Source organism: Nematolebias whitei, chromosome 10 (genome assembly GCF_014905685.2).
Source record: "Nematolebias whitei isolate Nwh7 chromosome 10, NemWhi1, whole genome shotgun sequence".
Lineage (NCBI taxonomy): Eukaryota > Metazoa > Chordata > Actinopteri > Cyprinodontiformes > Rivulidae > Nematolebias > Nematolebias whitei.
The window spans coordinates 20861361-20882900 of NC_056507.1; the positions used below are offsets into that span (position 1 = coordinate 20861361).

At 36.9% G+C, this 21540-nt stretch overlaps 2 protein-coding genes across 7 annotated transcripts in view; one reads left to right on the top strand and one right to left on the bottom strand.

Moving 5' to 3' along the window:
* LOC119415617 (protein arginine N-methyltransferase 8-B) overlaps window positions 1–1722 on the top strand; it is a 27294-nt gene extending 25572 nt beyond the window's left edge. For all 6 annotated transcript variants that reach the window (XM_037682772.1, XM_037682767.1, XM_037682771.1 and 3 more), the window contains 2 exons: window positions 985–1106; window positions 1510–1722. In XM_037682772.1, the coding sequence (XP_037538700.1) occupies window positions 985–1106; window positions 1510–1593 (206 nt within the window). In that variant the 3' untranslated portion in view covers window positions 1594–1722. The remainder of the gene's footprint in view (window positions 1–984; window positions 1107–1509) is intronic.
* Window positions 1723–5961: 4239 nt separating this feature from the next.
* cracr2aa (calcium release activated channel regulator 2Aa) lies at window positions 5962–21501 on the bottom strand. The gene is made up of 17 exons (XM_037682773.1): window positions 21214–21501; window positions 18363–18474; window positions 18085–18274; window positions 16123–16269; window positions 15797–15887; window positions 15598–15693; window positions 12488–12675; window positions 11372–11443; window positions 10057–10102; window positions 9811–9899; window positions 9339–9687; window positions 7817–7949; window positions 7492–7573; window positions 7216–7330; window positions 6923–7024; window positions 6490–6566; window positions 5962–6086 (listed from the first exon to the last, which is right to left on the bottom strand). Exons 1-17 carry the CDS (start codon window positions 21445–21447, stop codon window positions 6002–6004), a joined length of 2208 nt encoding a protein of 735 aa, XP_037538701.1. The 5' UTR covers window positions 21448–21501; the 3' UTR covers window positions 5962–6001.
* Between the last annotated feature and the right edge of the window lie 39 nt (window positions 21502–21540).

Below are 21540 nucleotides of genomic sequence, written 5' to 3' on the forward strand. Positions count from 1 at the left end.
CCCCCCCCCCCACACACACACACACACACACACACACACACACGTTAAGTTTCGTTTTTGACGTGCTGCACGTTTCTTCACGTTTGCAGTTTAATAATAATAACTAACAGTTTAGTTTTCCTGTGACTTATTTGCAGTATGATAAATGGTAGAAGCATAATGTACGCTCCCAATGTTTTGTTGGTCTTTTTTTGTAAATTATTACTTTTTTTGCGGTTTTATTTATTTATTTATTTTTGTATCTTGATATCTATGACGTCATCAAATACTCGAGTTCTACTCGGGTTTTATTATGATAATGTCGAGTTTAAAAATTATATACTCATTCAACCCCTAGTGTTGAAAGGTAGTTTTAATCCTGCTGTTTTTAGTTTTAATTTTTTAGTCCTTTTTAAGTCCATGTTTTATTATTTTTAGATATTTTATATTGTAGCACTTTGAGATTGCAAAATGTAAAGTGCAGTACAAATTGAATAAATTATTATTATTACAAATGCTTCTGATGCTAGTGGCCACAGGCTTGCTCAAGCTAAGAACCATTGTCAGCACTGGGGCCCGAGCCCCCTAAAAGTCAGATTCTAGAATCGCCCCTGCTGAGTGGTATTAAAATAATGTTGAAAGACCTGCAAGGAGTTGACAAACTGCTATCTTACCTGTGACACATCGGAGGTTGAAAGCTTTGTTATGTTATTTTATGTTAAAAACAGCATCTATTGCTAATTTTGTAATGAAAGTTAACTGGTTGGTTCCCAGTCAGTAAAAACAATAATGGTGTTCAGAAATGGCCACATAAATGAGACTTAAAAAAAACATCACTGTTCAACATTAGGACAAGTGAAATAGCATGTTAGTGAGACTTTCATATTAAATATGCACCAGAGAATTTGAGGGGGAAAAAAGACCACAATTACAATCTATACTTGTTCCAGAAGTGTCTATAAAAGATTGACTGTGGTGAATGTGGATGATTTTGTGTGATACCAGCTCCAGATGCTCCTTACACCCACTGGAAGCAGACTGTGTTTTACCTGGAGGAATACTTGACGGTGCGAAGAGGAGAAGAAATCATTGGCACCATTGCAATGAAGCCCAACGAGAAAAATATTGTGAGTATTTCATCTAGAATAATTACTGCTCCTATTAGATTATTTGTCATCCATCCATGATTTATCCCCTGCACAATCTGCCCACAGCAGATTGTTTTCTTCTCTGAGTTGTGCAGCGGCCAAACAGACAGCTGCACTGCAGAGAGTTGAACAAACAGATTCTATTGTTGACCTTGTCAGTGTCCTCCTCTCCGCCTTAAGGGATGGAGGAGCAGCGTTTGCTTTCTCTTGTTGTCTGACACAAGCGCTCTGTTTATCTTGCGCAGCATCCTGCTGTCAGGTCAAAATGAAGCAGCTGATTGCTCGCTCGCTGGTTTTCTCACTCTCTGCTGTGTGTTTGATCAATCGTCGTCTCAATTTAACTGAAAACCATCTTTCTTTTTCTCCACTCGCTGCACCCAAGCGTGACTTGGACTTTACTTTTGAACTGGATTTCAAAGGGCAGCTGTGTGAAGCGGCGATATCTCACGACTACAAGATGCGTTAAGTTGGACGGCGACCTCCCACCGAGTCTGAGTCCTGAGCACAGCGAGGGGGACAGAGACTCAGAAGGATGTGAGAGGGTCAAAAGCAAAACAAACAGAAATCAGGCCAAAGACTAGAGGTGGTCCTATAGATTCAATCAATACTGTCACTTCACTGCAGATGATGTCACTCTTCAAGACTGTTAACCCACTCTGAATGTAACACTGGTCCAAAACATGAATGTTCCTGATGATTGACATGTGTTAGGTGAGTTAACCATGTTTTAATCTGCACTAGGTTTCACAATAATTTAAACAATATAGAAAAATGAACATAGTTCATGATATAATAGCTATCCTTTAAAGCAGGAGTGTCCAAACCTTTTGCAACAAAAGGCCAGATTTAAGGTAAATATGTGAGGGGGCCGGCCTTTCAGCCTGACATTCTTTGAACCATTAACGTTAAATGTAAATGAACTATTTTACGACACTTTTATTGCAAATGGTTTTCATTCCTTCACACAGAACGCATAAATGTAAACCAGTTTTTACTACACACTCTGTCTTCCATAATTGAAGACCACATAAAATGAAAATAAAAAGTGAGAAAAAAAAATATTTTGGGAAGTTTAAATATTTATACCGTTACATAGTTATCCTGATATATGCTCAGTAATGCAGGTAGATAAATCAGTACCACTTTACAATAAGGCTCCCCGTAGATGGAATAAATAGTACATTGATACGTTATTAATTCCTCTATAAACACTTTCTAAATAATTATTAACTGCTTATTATGTATTCATTAAGGGTGACAGAGACAAAACTGATTAGTTTATTGCAAAATAGTGAGCCAGATCTGTTCATCTATATATTTCATCTAGAGTTGTTAAATTAAACATTTCAGACTAAGTTACTACCTTGTAAGCACAATAAGCATTTGTAAACCTATTTCTTTAGCATATTATTTTGTACTTTATCATTGCATTATAAGTCTCTACAATTAAAATTATATGCTAAAAAAATAGGTTTACAAATGCGTAAGGTAGTAACTTAGTTTTATATGTTTAATATAACAACTCTAGAATAAGTAGGTGATCCGACTGGGCTCACTATTTGGCAAGAAACTCGTCAGTTTTGACTCTGTCACCCTTAATTAATGAATAACAAGCAGTTATTAATGCTTTATAAAGGTTTATAGAGGGATTAACAGATCTATAAACTATTTATTAGCCATTTATAAGGGGAGTCTTATTGTAAAGTGGTACCGATAAATATAATGAGGTTAAGTCATTACATATTATTCACTCAACACGATTCACATACATATTAATGCTCACTGTAAACTTTTCAAATAAGATATGGATAAATGGGCTGCCGGACCAAATTTGATTTTAATAGTTAGCATGTTGGGTTTACAAGACTCGGTTTGATTGTCAATTGAAAAACAAACTAAATATGCACAGACTGAAGACTCGGTGTGTGTTCAAATCTGTAGTTTAGATCATCACAAAAAAATTAATTCACTGAAATGTTTGAATTTATTCACCTCAGAAGACTAAACCAATAACATGCCTGCACGGATGTGAAGGGTGATGCTGGGATCTGGCCAGCAGTAAATGGGCCAGGTCTGGCTCAGAAACTGGTTCTGATGCTCGAGACGTCACGCAGGTGAGTCTCATCCTCACACGGTTCTCGTTGATGTTCACAACGGAGAACGTTTTCTCACACAAGTACGTCGAGCTCAACATTTTTTTAGCAAACGTTTGAATCTCTTGGAAGCTGCCTTTATCCAGCTGGCGGTGAAAGTTGACCAGAGGAAGCTGCTGGTTTCGACTGTGACGCTCGATGTCACACAGCAGCTCAATAAGCTCCTGCAGGTGGTCTGGATCATCAGGGTTCACGGAGACGAGAGGAAAACGGCACAATCGCCTTTCCCCCCTCTCAACTTTTTTGTTTTTACAGTTGCTTTTTTTTTTAGAAATGGGCAGGAAAGGATCACACTACCATCTTCTAGTGAAATATAAAATAGTATGCATGTATTTTATACAGTAGGTGCTGGTGAACCACATATTGATTTCATGACAGAGGCTGCGGACCAGTGGAAATTAGAACACGGGCCGCAAATGGCCCCCGGGCCAGACTTTGGACACGTCTACTTTAAAGGATTTATTTTTTTCCACATTTGGAGTGGGCAGTGATCATATTCATAGCACAAATAGCAAAATGAACTTCATTTAGATATGATTAGGCCATATTATGTACTGTATAACATGAACTGAAGTTGTTTTACAGGTGAGACTTTGGAAATAGTGGGAATCTAACAGGAAATGAACACAGAAAAGGATAATGTACAACCCGAGAGGCAAGGTCTTTTTATTAGCAATAGTTTTTTGGGGGTGTAATTTTGTGAGTGTGCAGTATATAAAACTGAGGCTGAGACTGTTGCACAGCTGGAACATCTGTGTTGTGTTTCAGTATGAGCTGTGATGTTTACAGGTTAATAACATACATCCAGTAAGCCTTATCAAGTGCCCACTGTTCCTTTTCTGCTTTAACTTTCTGCTATCGTTTCATTCAAATGAATTTTAATTGAGTTTAAAATTAGATTTAATTAAAAGTGTCTATGTTTAATCTGCATTTACAGAACATAAGGTGTCAGCTTCTTGCATTTAGGTGAAACTAATAGGAAAAAGAAAGATAAGTGAAAAATTGACATCCGTTTACTGTAAAAAAAAAAATAGATCAGATTGAAATAATATCAATTTCATGTAAAATATTTACAGGTTAAATGAACAGTAACCACAGTAATGTGAGATCCATGGGTACTGCAGTGTGCTGAACTCAAACAGGTTTTTCATTTATTGTTCACTATAAGGTCAAAGACATAAAGTAAATATGTTCATTTAGTTTTTAAAAGAAAAAGGTGAATGTTCGTTTACTCTTTGCTTTAAAAACACAAAGGACAAATCTACTAGGATATTGCTACATGTCCATTGCTTTCAAGAATCGTTACAGAACTAATCAAACAGCAATAAATAAATAAGTCCAGCTGATGGAAATGGCAAACATGATTCCAGTAAGTATGATCTTTTGAATGCACACACTTAATATTTCTTGATCTCATGTATTTATACATGATTTATGTAGTCATGTGTGAATTCATTTAGCACCCTTAAATTGTATAATTTTTCAAAAGGCATTTAACTGCTCAGCAACAAACCAATGTTTCCATGCATCACGTCAGACATTTAGACAATTTGGAAAGTTTGTTGCCCATTTAGCACTGGTTTTGCATTAAAAATATATAATAGTGAACATTTAGTCATAATGAGAAAGTGATAAACTGATATTCAAGCATAAAACTCAAACGGCTACATGTGGTTTATTTCACTGTACAAGAAACACCTGTTTGACGCATAATACAATATATACACAATACTTTTATTTCAATTCACAAAAAGACAGTCAAGTGAAAATCTAAGCAGTAGTGAAGCATCATTAGTGGCAGAAAAGAACAAAACATTTGCGTTTATTTTTCTTTTAACTAGTTCCAATCAACATTCATAAACAGATTACAGAAAAGGTTGGATAAATTCATAAAATACTTGGCATCCGGATGGATTAAAGTGACAAAACATGTATTCTAGTCTTTAAGCTGCTAATAAAAACGACAACACAGCTGAGGATTTGGTTAATTGTTCAGGTTTAAATTCTGCTATACCCAAAAGGTACCAGCTACAACGAAGGATGGACAAAAAAAACCCACTCACTTTAAATACCTAAGGCCAGCCTCTCCTACACAATAATGGTCATTAAAAAGTACTTCTGCACATTGGTGCAGGTTTTTACTTTCCTAGGTAACAAAAGTCACATGAATCGACAAATTTAATTAGCATGCCAATTAAAACTGATCAAGAGAAACGTTACATTAGGTATACCATTCAATACGAGGTTTAAAGCGCCGAATTAGAGTAATGCTTTTATTTTGTCAACATGAATATGTACAGAAAGCAAAAGACATTTCCAAACTAGCAAACGTCACAATATTTTAACATCACACGTAAAATGACAAATTAATAGATAAATGGTCTTTAAAGGCTGAATAAATAGCTGTAATAACTGTTCAAGTTTGAGTGAAGGAACTACAGTAGATATTAACAAAAAATGAGTAAAAATGAATAAATCGACTCCGTGGTTAATTTTGTACATTGCTGGTTCCTCGTATATTCATAATTTGATGCCTTCATATTGCCACAATGTTTAGAAAAGTGCAAATAATATCTGTTAGATGATTTTATTCAGATATTGGGATTAAAGTCAGAGGCTGAAACAGTTGTGCTGACAGTCATAGTAATGTGTTCTCACAGGTACGTGTGCTCACACGATCACATTGGGTAGTGTTACAATGTTATTGTATTAAAAGTGTTTTTAGCAGCAGGATCCCTTCTTTGAGGGGTTACTGACCAACTCGACTGTCTTCTCCTTCTCTCGGTCTTCTTGCTCTTTCAGAATTCTAAAAAACAGAATCATTAAAACAATAAAACATCTTAAGACATCATGAGGTTGTCAGTATTGCTTTGTGTCAGTCATCTTCTGATTGTTGTGCTTTGCAATTGTTACTATTGCACACCAGTGTGTGATTAGTTGTAATGTTGAATTATTTGTTATGCTGCTAAATTCATAAGCAAGGTGCAAAAATAATAATAAAAAAAAAAGTTTATTTTTATCTAAAAATCATTTAGGTACAAGTACACGGGGAAATAAAAATGAGCAGCAAGCAAGAAGATCAGATTGCAAAAAAGAAGCTCTATGAATGGGAAAAGAAGGTCAAAGTTAAATTTCCGAGTAAAAATTGCTTCTTTTTTTTTTGTTTCTGCACAAATTTTGTTTTTAATTTTAAAAGCACCTTTACTCACCTAGCCATAGATGCCATAGACTCCATTACATTGTATCCAGAGCATGCACTGCATTCATAGAAGGTCATGTGGCAGTTCTTTAAAAACATAAATAACATTTTTAAAACATGCTGGCAACAGAACAAACTGTAAAACTCTAAAAAAGTTAAATCTGGTCCTCTGGACATTGGCATAAATGTCCAGAGGACCAGATTTAACTTTTTTAGATTTTTCTACCTGGATTATTGAGCATGCATCAGGAAACTGTACAACTCTTTAAGGGAGAAGGCACCATGTTAGTCCATGTGGTTCCTTCCAGTCAACAAACGAGTACAATTCAGAAACTAAAACATTTTTGTTTAATATTTCATACATAGGTCATGTAAATAGTTCATTTCATTTTTAGAAACCAACACTGCACTGTACAGACTGGTGAGCTGAACAATATACAAACCTTGGCTAGTTTTTCACCCACTTCCTTCTGAACTTGTCTCTCCAGCTCTTTGTCCGTTTTGTTTCCCAAGAGCATGATGGGTAAGTCCTCACCTGCACTTTCCTGTACATTAAAAAAAAAAAAATTAACTCACACCTAAGAAAACTGTTTTTTGTGAAGTACTTAAAAAAGTGAGTAATATCTGCCTTATTTCTGGGAACAAATATTGTTGCTGTATTTGAATGAGTAAAAACTGTAAAGGAACAAAAAGCGTGGTCTACAAGTGCCTCCAGCAGAGAATATCACTGTGTTACCTTGACACTTGTCAGCCACTGTCTGACGGCTGTGAAACTCTCCTGAGAAGTTATTTCATACATCACAATCACACCGTCAGCTTTACGAAAAAACTGCTTGGTGATGCTTCGATACCTGCAGGAAGAATAGAGAGGAAGCAGAGTAAAGAAGCAATGCTCTGCGCTTAAAATGTCGTTCTCTTGTAGAAACAATGTGACGGTGAAGTTTATGAGACCAGTAACGCCACAGGTGAGTTTTTACACCTGATCTTTTGTTTTGTTGGTTTTAAATCTCACCGCTCCTGCCCTGCTGTATCCCACATCTGCAGCGCCACCTTGCTGCTGTCCACCGTTATTGTTTTTACACTGTAGTCTATACCTGTGTGCAAAGATGATTAAAAAACATGTAAATGCAAGCAGCCTTTTTATTTATTTACAATCAATAGGGATTTAATTGTGCATAAGTCCACTTATAGTAAAACTGATATGATTATATACAAGAAACTTTGTACAGTATCAATCCTTAGGTCACCCTCATGACTAGGACTTTTGGACCTGTGACCTCATAAAGGAAAGCAAAGCAAAATAAACTGCAGCAACAATGTGCTACATAAACACATACCAACAGTGGCTGAAGTACCAGGGTGGAAGCGGCCATCACAGAATCTTTGAAGGAGTGAGGTCTTTCCAACACTTGAGTTTCCCACCAGGACAATCTTGAAGAGGCGATCAGGTGCTGAAGGAACACTTTCCTCCTGAACAAACAGTAAATACACAAGAGATGAATGTTGATGAGAACACAATTTACAGTAAGACTCATTTCTTTTAAGTTTATGTCCCAAGACAGGGGTCTGCAAACTTTACGATCAAAAGAGACATTTTTACGTCTTCGTTCACTAAATCATGTCCGGAGCCGCAACAACCTGCTACAATTATGGTTATCAACTGGTGGCCCGTGGGCCACTTTAGGATTGCTGATGGGGCTTTTGTGGTTAGTAAGGGTGACATTATAAAGCAAAATATATCTAATGATTTTTAACATTTATTAAAGAAAAAAGACCAGATTCTTGTAAAGGTTGGGGGGAACAACTCAGTTTACTTTAATTTTATTTTATTTTTTTTAATCTATAAACTATGCAGACAGTTCTTCATATAACGAAATAAAGCATCAAGTTAAATTATCTTTTACTCCTTGTACTCACTCCAGTGTTCACATATTTGAAAAAAAAAAACTGACAGGAAAACTGAACTAAGCCTTTTTTGTTTGTTTGTTTATATAACCAATAAAATTCAGTTTTATGTCAGTTTTGGTCAAAGCTTGAAAGAGCTGCTGAAGAAAGGGACCAAAGAGCCACATGTGGTCAACTGGTCATCATTAACTTCACACAGACTCTCACACTGTTCCATTTTAATCTTTAAATATCTTAACCAACAAAGTCCATGCTCAATAATCCAGGTATACAATCCAACAATTTTCAGTCAGGTCATTTGGTTAGTTTCTTTTTTTTTGTGCTGAAACGTTTCGCCTTCCATCCAGAAGGCTTCATCAGTCAAGGAAACACACAACACAAAACTGATTCTTCCCCCAACAGCTTACTCCAAAGTGGAACAGCACAAAAAAAAAAAAAAAAAACTGTCCAGATGACCTGACTAAATATTGTTGGGCTTTAAATATCTTCTTGGTCTGCTGCCTTCATACATCTCCTCCTACATGTCACTGCGTGAGTGCAGCTACAGCGTGCGCTATCAAGACATCATTACCTGCAGCGTCCCATCGGTGCGGACTGAATTTGGCAAAAGGGCCTTCTCTTACTCCACTCCTGTTTCCTGGAACACCTTGCAAAGACATTTGAAGCTCTCGACCACGACCTTTCTAAGGAATGTTATATCCTTTTCATTCTATATGCGTTCATATGAATGTTTACTGTTGTGTGTACCTCATTTATGGTTTTTCTTTAAAACAAGTCTCTCTTGTAAATGAGTCCTCGTGACTCAGTGAGACTAACCTGTATAAATAAAGGTTGAATGAATGTGGCTCCAGAGCCGCAGGTTGCAGACCTCTGTCCTAAGACATTGATCACAGAAATACAACAGCAGGTTGTCAGGTCTGCCATACACATGGTCTAAAGTCTTCACTTGCTTACATTTATGCAGGTTTCCTTGCCAACAGGTTGACCTCTTGGAGATGTTGGAATTGGACTTTCCTCCACATTTTCCACTGACTGTTGCTGACGGGCCGGTGACGTCCGATGGCAAATATCACTTGTTACAAAATCTGCGTTCTCTTCAATGTCCGAGTGTTCTTCTCCTTCTGTACACTTTTGAAGCAGATTCTGAGCCTGAGAGCCATTCAGTAAATGAGGGAGATGGTCTTCCTCAATTGAGATGATCCTTCGGAGGTGTCCGCTTGCCTCTGCTCTAAAAGATGACTGGTATGTCCCATTAATGAAGGTCTGCCTCTTGGAGATTGAGGTCAGCTCCTCTTCATCCTCACTGCAAATACAAAGTTAAATCACAGAGCGACAACACTGCAGGATAATAATGTCATGTGACCTGCTGAACTCTATACGACACATTCTGAAACGGTGACCTTTGCATTAGCTCTTTGCAGTTTACCTTTTGAAGACATCTGGATTTGTCTGCTTCATAACATCAATAGAAATCCTCTGCTTCAAACCTGCTGTTTTCTTATTATTATTTGGTTTCTACAAAGAAAAAAAAAGCCAAGTTCATTTTGTTATTTTTTAAATTTTATTTAAGATTACAGAATACATTTTTTTCAAGTTCAAGATATTTGTAAAATTATAAAACAATGTGAAAATTTTGCATCTTTCTGTGAAAGCCTTTTGCAACATGACACACCTGATAGCTCATGTCTCGTTCATCTCGCAAGTGTTTGTTCACTTCTCTGGAAAAAATAAATGAAAGAAATACAGATGACACAGAAAATAGTTTAAAACCTTTACAGAACAGAGTTTTTGCATTGGTGCATTTTTTGTTTGATACAACACCTATGGTAATAATCAAACGTGGTTTCCAACAATAAAAATACCACTTGTGTGTGTGTGTTTTTTAAATAAAATTGCATTCATAAAGAACAAGTTGTACCAGGTATAAAGCTCATTTAAGACTTAGTACTTATACTTCAATGAATAAAGAAACCCCATAGTTCTTTGCAGTCAGTAAATGAATGAAACAGCCTTTAGCACATTAAAGTATCTCCTTGTTTGCTTCATTCAGTTTGCTCCTTTGTCTCCTTCAATAAGAATGTTTAAAAGTGTGTGAGTAACGCAAGAAATGAAAGAAAGAATTAATATGAAAGCCTAAATTATTAAATGACAAACTACATCTAAAAATAAATCAAGGTAGGTGGGGATGGAAGAGATTTCCATCAATTCACTTCATAACAGTTATAAATTTGCGTGTTTCTTGAATTTGGGTTTCAGAATAACCATTTTATTCTTGTGTCTCCTTTAAAAGCATTTATAGGATCATACCAGTCCTTAAAAGCAGAGGGGGGCATTTTATGGAACCAAAATCCAAAGCAAGAAAAAGCAACTTTTACAGGTTGTGCTTAAATAAACTTTCTTACTGCGCTTTTCCCCAATTTCAAATCATCAGCGATCAAACAAGTTTAAAGTTTGACTGGTGATAAAATGTCAAAATACAGCCACTGTAATTTGGACATTATGTTTAGCAAAGGTTTCGTCACACAGTTCCTTTCACTTTTGTTGGATTCATCAATCAAATTTAGGACAAGACATTTTAAAATAAATGTACTGAAGCACAAGAGCCAAAGGGTAAGAAAGCGTGTAATATGATCAAAATGACATGAAGCATAGAAATTGATCCCTCTGCTTTGTGCTGGATCACTGCACTGTTATGAGATGAATCACCACATGAGATGAAAATCCATTTTCCACACCATTACTGTACTGACTTGTACACATTCAAGGTTTTATAACAAACATAAGCAATAATGGAGCAACAACCTTGGGGTTCACTTTGCTCAACGTTTTTCTCTCCAACAAAAAGTTTTGATTTAAAGTGTAACAGAGACGATGCAACATCAAATTTCCAGTATTGTAATTCCATGTATTGACTTATACATATGTATTTCTATGAATTATTAATTATGAGTGCTGCTGTAACTTTTTTTTTTTTAATCGATTCATACCTCAACAGGTCCAACTGTTTCAGAAGGCTTGCTCGCTCCCTCTGCAGTCCCTCCGTAAGTCTGTAAATCTCCCTGCGTCCACAATATGTAGTTTATAGTACATGTCGTGATTATTCTTATAATATACAACCTTCTCGTCTGAAATTTTTCAAGTAACACAGCAATTAAAACTAAATAACATTTTAAGGGTAAATAAAAATGAAGGAAATCTTTATAAAAAGAATGAAAAAGTGTCTAGTAGATTAATTAGTAGACTGTCGACAAGGGAGAGGGCCTGCACCGGAGGAGGAAGCGTGCCAAAGAGACCATCTTAGCACCAACATAACTGGTTTGTTCCACTTTGGAGTAAGCTGTTGGGGGAAGAATCAGTTTTGTGTTGTGTGTTTCCTTGACTGATGAAGCCTTCTGGATGGAAGGTGAAAGGTTTCAGAACAAAAAAATAAACTGTCCAGATGACCTGACTGAAAATTGTTCAATTGAAAATTGATGTCTAGTAGATTACAGAAATCACTTTTTAAACATATTATTATCCTAGAAATTATATAGTATGGTTCAATCAGGACATAAACACCAAAATGTGTATAAAATGACAAAGTGATAACAGGAATGAACAACTAAAGTCAAATCTACTTTTGCCTTAAGCATTTATAACAATATGTTTCCATTCTGATACTTGCATGCTTTAAAATTGCACATGAGGAAAAACTGATAAAAATCCTACTTTTTTCCCCAAAACATGATATTTTTTGCTCAACAAAATGAGAACATGTTCTCAGAAGGTCAACATTAGTCCCATACTTATTTTATTTTGGTAAGCCACTTCCAGCTGTAAGTGGAATTAAAATAAACACAGGCTACACTATTATCTGCCAACAACAGGCTGCAAACAAGTTCAATCATTGTAAATCAAGTACTGAAACTGAACCTAAAAACACATTTACTATTGAGCATAATTGCAAAAGTTCAGTGTCAATTTGGTTTTTAATTGAATGGAAACTCAGCTACTAATTTACGTTTTTTGTCATTGTGGTAATTTTATTTTGATCAGAAAAAAAACAAAACCTGAAGTTATGGGAAAGCTTTGATTCTAACAACATTTGATTGTCGATGACTCACATCTCTTTCTCTTCGTGAAGTTGTGTGGACTGTTCCTGCAGCAGACTCAGCTGCTCCTGAGTCAGTGTCAGTTCTTGGCTGACGTGCTCCAGCTCTCGAGCCAACTCATCATTCGTCTGTTTCAGCCTCACGTTCTCCACTTGGGTCACATGCTGCTCACTATGAAGTTCCTGGCACTGACACTCCAACTGGAAATAGACAGACAGTAAAATAAATAAATACAATTTCATAAAAACAAACAAAAAAAACAAACAAACTTATAATCCCTTCTAAAAGTATTATAACAGTGTGACCATTACGGTTGTTCTTGATTGAAAACATTTGGGTTTGGCATCAAAAGATGAAGACAGGACAAGAGTCCAACATTTTGATGCTAATTTTTCCAGTTGTTAACATCTGGATGGGATACAACTTATAAAATAGTATTATTTGTAATGAAACACCAAATGTTTAGATGAGCTAAAGCAGTGGTTCCCAACCGTAGCCCTTGAGGAACACCATCCTACATGTTTTAGTTGTTTCCTGCTTTGACACACCTGGTGTGAATGGACGAGTTATTAACAGGCTTCTACAGAACCCGAGGAAGTAATTAAATCCCTGTATCAGGTGTGTTGTACCAGAGGAACAATTCAAACATGCAGGATGGTGTTCCTCAGGGACCAGGGTTGGGAACCACTGAGCTCAAGTATTGGAACATGTGACTGACCGGTGTTTTTAATTTCCCAGATGTTTCATTAATTATGCAAACCGTAAATAGAACTAAAAATCTACTAACAGTTTTGGATTAGGATTTTGTCAGTGTAAACTGCATTTAGAGCCTATAAAGATGTAACTAGTATAAACGAAGCACCACAAAGCTGTCTAAGGATAAAAAAAAAAAAAAACATGGGTCACAACCAGTCCAACCATTTGGAATAACAAGAAGGGAAGAAAAAAAATCTCTGGTTTACTAAATAACAGAAATTGAACGGGAAGGAAAACATCAGCAGCTGAATAAAGAAACATTGGGAGAGCTTTGAAAATAGAACACTAAGCAACCGTTAGTGACATCAGAAACAACCACCAGAGGGCAGGGGTGAAGGTATTAAAACATTTAAAGAAGACGTCAACAACAAATGTACAGAGGCTACACCAGAAGATGCAAACCATTTATTAACAAGAAGAGTAGGAAGACCAGTCTGGAATTTGTCAAAGTACAGAGAAAAGCTGTTTTATGGAATGATGAAACAAATAATTTGCTTTAGAAACGCAATGGAAAAGGCTATAGAACTTTCTAAAGTCTGCAGAAACATTTTGTCTGCAAGTTTAAAGGAAGATTCAACTAAACTGATAGGAAGATTATCATGCAGCAAGATAATGATTCAAAACGCACTACCAAAACAAGAAACCAGTCCATCAGGGGCAGTTAGTGGTAAGTTCTAGAGTTGCCAAGTTGAGCTCTAGACTTCAACCCCACAGAGCTGTTCTACCTGCTAATGAGGAGACTGAAGGGACTCACGCCCCTAAAACAAACAGCAAGTTAAAGAGGCTGCTGTGAAAGAATAGCATCACAAAAATAGAAAGAAAAGTTTGGTGACGTCAGTGGGTCACAGGTTTGATCCAGCTATTTGAAGCAAAAGATTTGCAATTACGTATTAAATATTATTCACTTTAATCTACTTTGATTCTGTTTGTTCCAATACTTCTGCTCACCTAAAAAGAATTGGTGTTGTTCCATTACAATTAATGCTACACAGTACTCCCTTGCTACTTGGCGGTTCGACTTTCACGGACTCGCTCTTTCTCAGTTTTCAAAGTAAGATTGGATATGACACACAACTGGCTGATTGATGGATGAGCCACACAGTTGGCATGGATTGTTTATTTATAATAAATTATTTTAAATGATTTAGCACATGCTGCACCTGTGTGCAGCCCACAGGTGCAGGGAGAGCCTCTCTCCTGATCCTGTCATGACCTCCGCTCTCTGCCACATGCCAGCGATTGCAGCGGAGAAGTGGGCGTGGCCGAGCGTGCTGGCAGGTGGCAGAGAGCGGAGGTCATGACATTCTGTGCTCTTTTAGAGCGTTTAGAATGTAGAAACATTGTTTAGAATATTGCAAGAGTGTGGGAAGGGTTTAAAATGCTTTCATATATACACCGTCTTTTCCAGAGTATAAGTCGCATAAGTAAAAAAAAAGCACAAAGAGAAAAAAAACATATATAAGTCGCATTTATTATGCGTCACCGCTGACACGTCATGTTTATTATGTGTTTATTTATTGATCAAAACAGCTTCATTTTGCCTGGGCAGCGCAGCGCAGCGCTATCCATCTATCGCAGCTGGAGCCGCTAGCTCTCCAGCATTCCTCCGTCTGCACCAGCGGAGTGAAGGGAGTGCGCACGGGAAACCTTGCTGTTGAAGTTCTTAGAAATTTAAAAGCGTCAGTCAAAAATTGCGTTACGAATATGAAGAAAAAAATGTACATAAGTCGCATTGGCGTACAAGTCGCAGGACTGACACATCTATGCAAAAAACTGTGTCTTATACGTCAGAAAACAGTATATATATATAAATACTAACATAAACTACTACTTACTACTACTACTATTCCTACTTCACGGTTTTCACTTATTGCGGTGGGGGCTGGGAACGGAACCCCCGTGATAAACAAGGAACTACTGTATTCCAAGTTGTGTATTTAATCCAGATGTAAACTTGTGGAAATAAAAGCTGAAATGTTGCTGTTAAGTCTCTTATTATTATTATTATTTGAATAAATAATTATTATCATCATCATGATCTTTTAAAGTTAATTTCAAATAACTTCCAATACTTTTAGAGTGGAGAGTATATGTGAAAAGATGCATTAGAAGAGTACTAGGATCAGATCTGTCACTGTGTTAAATGGTAACTTAATGGCTGGTTTGATGGTTGCACAGTGCTGAATCACTTTTATCACATCTTTGCAGATGATCAGACTTCCCGTTTAATGTGTCCTGTTTTTGTTGCTCAGATAGCAGTTTGTTTAAGAGATCCCTGATGAGACTGTGCATATTCTGTCTTGGTCTTATTACTTGAAAATAAAAATGCACCCTGAGAAAAAATGAGTCCACTTCTTTCCACTCACCCGTCTCTGTTTTTGGAAAAGTTGCTCTACCTCCTTCTCCTTACTGGACAGCTGCAGCTCCAGGTCTTTACTCTGAGACAGAAATCGCTCATAGTCCTTGAGCACAATTTGCAAAGTTAGATGGAAAGGTAAAATAAAAGTTTGATGTGGTGAAGAAGGTTGTTCTAAAAAAAAAAAAACATCTTTGGCTGATTTATACCTGCAGTACAATCCGGTCTTTTTCGTTTTTTATTTGTTGCTCCATTTCTTCATATAGACGCTGGATTTCATCATCATGTGTTACAGCTTTCCTGTATGCAACAATCAGATATGGTAATGTGCCACCAGAGCGATAATATTATTGACAAATAAAAAAAAACAGCTACACAAAAATATAAATCCTATAATTAAATAATTTTATAAATTACATATTTATAAAATGTATACAGCTGGAGAATCACTTTAAAGACACACCAATGCAGTAATCCCGTAATAAAGTTTCAACTTTCCACATGAAGCAAACGTAACATAAATATGCTCACAGACCTTCTGATGGCACTTTCCATCTCCCTCTTCTCCTGGTTGGCCTCCGTGATTTGGGTTGTCACTCTGGCCAGAAAGTGTTCAAAAGTCGACAGAAGATGTGGTTCATCTCGGCGGAGCTGGGCCCACAGACTGTGCACTTCAGCAGGACTGTTAATATTGTAGTAGGAATTTATTTTAAACAAAAGGATTTTTTTTTAAGTTAACTGACCAGCACTTTCCTGTGATATTTCACAAGTTTAGCAATTATTAACAAAAAGAAACATGAGCTGGTGATAGTGACATTTACACACACTGATCTATGCAATGTGCACACACATACAAACATGAGTGTAATTAGTTCTTAATTACATGTAAAGAAAACACAAGACCAGTCATTTTTAATACTTGTGTGACGAAACTGTCACAAAACAGATCTGGATGAACAAAACTAAATTAAAACAACACTAACAACAAAACTAAAAAAAAAAAAAAAAAGAATGTTATTTAAAATAAAATAAAATAAAATAAAACAAAACATGAACATTTTTTGTTCAAACTCAAAGTACTAAAATGTAAACATATTTGGAAGAGTTAATACTTTATTGAAAATAAAAAGTTTCACAATAAAAATTAAAAAACAGTTTGTGAGTGTCAATTTTGACATCATCCCTGAAAGTTCTTAAAGTTTGATACGGACTGAAAGAAAGTCCGTATAAAATCAATCATAATCTGAAACTTAAACTAAAAGCATTAAATAGTTTTTGAATGATTAATGCCTTTTTAATAAAAAAAAAAAAAAAAAAAGAACGTATGTGCAATAGAAGACTAAAAACAACACCCCCAAACACAAGTTCTGGTTAAAAATAATATTTTTTTATTATTTTAATATTATGAAATATTATATTTGTAGTGTTATATTTATACAATTATTCATATTATAATGCATTTAAGCTGAATTAATGCCACAAAAATCAATAATACTGCTGTAAAGTCTAGACAAACTAAGTATCTGAGCTGCACAAACTGACGAGATCTAAACTGTCATCCTCCCTCTTCAAGTCTTACTGGGTGGAGGAAGTCGATACAATGTTTATATAAGGAATCCACTTTTTTTTCTTCATTGACTTGCTTGTTAAAGGTGAATCTAGTCATGCATTTCATAGGAAATCCAGGTTTATTTATTTATCAAATACAGAAGATCCTACCTAAAGTCCATCAAGATCAATTATTGAGACAAATTCAGTTAATATTTAACAAAAACTCAGATTGGCTATTTTAATCTAAAACTCAAATTACTATAATCATCTGTATATTTGATGTTTGAAATACGATGCTGTTGGAAAATTTTAAGCAAACAACCATTTTAAATGTAAAGAAACAGAAAAAGTAGCCAAAAAAAAAAGAGCTTTGGGTTTAAAGGAATCTGAGCAGCTTTTAATTACTTGAAAATCTGATTGCAGGCTTATAATTGGAAAATGTATTGCAGCCTTAAAGAAAACACTGACAAGGTGCGAGAAGTGTAAAACCACTGGACTGAGGAACAGCTTCTACCATGAAGCTGTTAAGACTCATAAATCCAGAAAAATCACTGTAACGCCACTTGAACTGGGATTGTCACTTTATCAGTGCTGCTGATTATCCATGCTGCTGATTTCTTGCCTTTAAGCTGCTGTATTCATACCCATCTGCTCACAACAGACTCATGTTCAGGCTGCTGTTTAATACACTGTATTGTACTACATTATTATTGTTTATAGTGTATAACTTAGATCTTGTATACAGTTTCTTTTTTATTTTATACTTTATATTTTTGCTATTTTTGGGTGTAACTGGGACCTTGAGTACACAATTCCATTCCACCTCATGTACCACATGTGATGCAAATGACAATAAAGTCACCTTGAACCTTAAAGATATGGAATAGACATTACAACACAAGCTAGTACCACAAGCACACACACAAACAAATAATACAGCACTCACTTTTCAAAAACGCTGTTGGCTCCAAGGCTCTCCATGAGCATGCAGAAGTGCTTTTCTTCCTCATCCTTGTCCTCCTTTGGCCCGTTCTCCTCCCACTGGGACTGGTAAAGGACTTCTGGCAGGGGTTTACTGGGGGTTTTCTCCCCCATGCCTTCTTCTACAGAAATCCTCCGGCCAAACAGAAATGCACCTACAAAAATTAGGAGCTTATGTCCACAGAACAAATACAGATGATTGTAGAAGGAATGTTTAAATCTGAAGTGGGCTATGAAACCTACTAAAGCCTGAGGAGAACTCATCGAGAGTGAGGTATCCATTGCTGTCAGAGTCAAGGGTATCAAACACTTTCTCCAACTCATCTGCACTGAGAGGAAGCTCACCATTCAGTCTCTGTTAAATAGGACACAGATAGAAGTGCTTTAAAACAAACGTCCAAGGCCACTAACAATACGGTAGCTATAACAACTGCTGTGTGAGATGTGTTCTTGTGAACTGGCAATAATTTGCTTGAGGACAACTACTGCTTCTGCCATATATTTTTAAGCCAATAGCAGTAAGTTAAACGCATGTCTTACTTTAACTAGAACATGTTTAACAAACGGTGTTAAGTTTGCATTTCATTAAAATGCATGCATTATTATGAAGCTGGAAATAGATTGTTGAGCATCTGAAATTTTGCAAAACCCAGATTCCTCTGGAAAAACTGCAAAAAAAATAAATAAATAAAAAATAGCAACCCCAAACTTAACAGTGTAATAATAAGAGTAGCCACACACAACCAGTCGTATGACTCTTTCAAACCATCCATTCATCCATTATCTTTATCCACTTCTTTCTTTTTGGGTCACAGGGATCACTGGTGAACATGTCCAGCTATCACTGTGCGAGAGGCGAGGTACACCCCAGACGGGTCGCAAATCCATCACAGGGCCACATCGAGACAAACAACCATTCACTCTCTCACTCACACCTAGGGACAATTTAGAGTTACCAATCAGCCTAACATGCATGTTTTTGGTCTGTGGGAGGAAACCAGAGTACTCTGAGCAAACCCACACATGCATGGAGAGAACATGCAAACTCCACCCAGAAAGATCCCAGGCTGGGATCTGAGGTCGTTTTCACACTAGATAGTCCGGTAGACTCGGTTCGGGACCAATATTCATGACATTTTGTTTACATTTGAGCTGGTGCGTTTGCATTCACACTGCACTGTGCAGTCGAGTCAACCTGTTGAACCAACCTATTCCCCCGCTCGCCTGTGGGGGCGCTGCACCAAGAACTACTGAAAGAAACAACACAAAAACCTCTGAAGACACATCTTCTTCTTCTTCTGTAAATAAAATAAAACGAAGTGGCATCAAGTTTTAGCAGTTTTAGGAGTTATATTTTGTCATTTTTCAAAAATGGACTTAGCATGAGCAGAAGATGAGACAGAAGACCATGGAGAATATTGTTTTCCACACAAGGCAGCTGACGGCTCCATATAAGGTCAGAGAAATGCGTGTTTGTTTACACTGCGGCGCGGGGTCCGGTCTGTTTGCATTCACACTGTACTCGAACCGCGCTGGAATTCTCTTCTAACGGACCGAGACCTAGGTTTTAGCCCGGGCCAGAGTTCGCCTTTTTGTTCCGTGACAGAGTTCAATGGAGCGTTCACACCTCCCTAAACGAGCCAGACTTTCTAGGAAAACAAGCTAGAGTTCGATTAAAGTGGACTAAACAGGGCTAATGTGAATGCACCCTGAACCAGCGACCTTAACGCTGAGAGGCAACAGCTCTACAAACTGCGACACCGTGCTGCCCGACTATTTCAATATACTTTTTAATGCATTGCTTCAAATTACTGTTAAACATCATATTTTCATAAACATAACTGATGAGAAGAAATTAATAATAATTTTGCACTGGAGCTTTTAAAAGTTTCAACATATTACATTTTTTTTTTTTTGTAGCAAGTTTATAAAACTTACACCAATTCCTGAACTTTGGGACGGCATAACGATAGCTGCTTGATAAAAAGATTTATTCAAAATAAAGTGACAAAATGAAGCATCCCAAAAAACCTGACCATGTCACAAACTGCTAGTCTCATCCAAGGAACAGTTCACACAGACACACCTTCGGAACCGGTCCGGTTTCCATACAGTGTTTACACTGCTGGAAATGTTGACTGAAGCCACCCTTACAATCCAGGGCTGGGACACAAAAAGGATAGCATCTGCTGAAGACTATCAGCTGTTCTTGTAAAGTGTTATCGGTTTAAAACACAACCTTTATGTCAACATACAACTTGTAAAGCTATCCTGTTAGAGGTCCTGGAAAACTGAGAAAATGCTTCAAAAATGACTGACACTGTCACAATGTCACAAAGCTGATTTTAAAATTTTGCCCTTGATTCTAGTTTTTAGTCGTACATGCCAAGCATTTATTGTTAAGTGCTGTTTTTAATTAAAGTTTGAGCACTTGTGGTACAAACAGTAGCCAGATTCTGTGGGTCTGATTTTGAGATCATCATTATGTACAACAGATCAAAGCTTATTCTCTATGGGTTTATCCTCCTTGAAGCGAGAGCCTTGTAGTGCCTCATCAAAGCATTACATGAATATCCAACGGGCGAGTGAATCTGCACAATAATGCATGTGGATGGGTTTGTGACTAAGCTCCTACATGGCCCTCTGTGGCTCTTTCATGTCGTTTTGGTAAGGTGCACATGTTATACCCATGTTCTGTTCAGCATCATTAATGAGTGTACAGAGCATCCCTGCATTGTGTTCTAGATGAATGAGGAGTGATCTCAACAAAGACAAAACAATATGTGATGCCTCAAGCATTAATAAAACCTCCACTAAAGAGTAAACAATAAAGTGATTAGAAGTTATCCAAGTTGGAAGCAATTATGCATTTCTGTTCTGTTTGCAGTAGTGTGCCTTTTAAGGATTTTGTTTTTATCTTGGCTCTTAATTATATTTTGTGTCTGCTGTCTGAAGCATTTTGAGTTCAGCTTGTGTTTGTAAAATGCTATACATATAAAAGTGAAATTATCTGAATTAATGCAATGAAGCAGAAGAAACACTTATTTAGAAGTTATAGAATTTACAGCAACTGTAGCAGCAACGTCAGCCTCACCTGCATGTCCCGCCGAGTGACGAAACCCTTGTTTTCAAGGTCACACATCTGGAAGAACTCGTAGGTTTTCTCCAGGATTGTGTTCTGCCCCACATTCTGGTTCCTGCTCCTTCTCTGGTCACTCTCATGTGCACTCTTTTTGATGTTGTTCTCTTGCTTTTGCCATGCTGCTTTAGGCACGGTATTGTCTGTGTTATTGATGTTGGCAGCAGTAGCAGCAGTAAAAGCTGCCATGGTGCCGGTGAGCGTATTAATAAAAAGGAGAGTTTGCCTATGTCCTTCACGTGAGCAAGCTACAAGCAGAAGGAAAGAGAGCCTAGAGAAGTG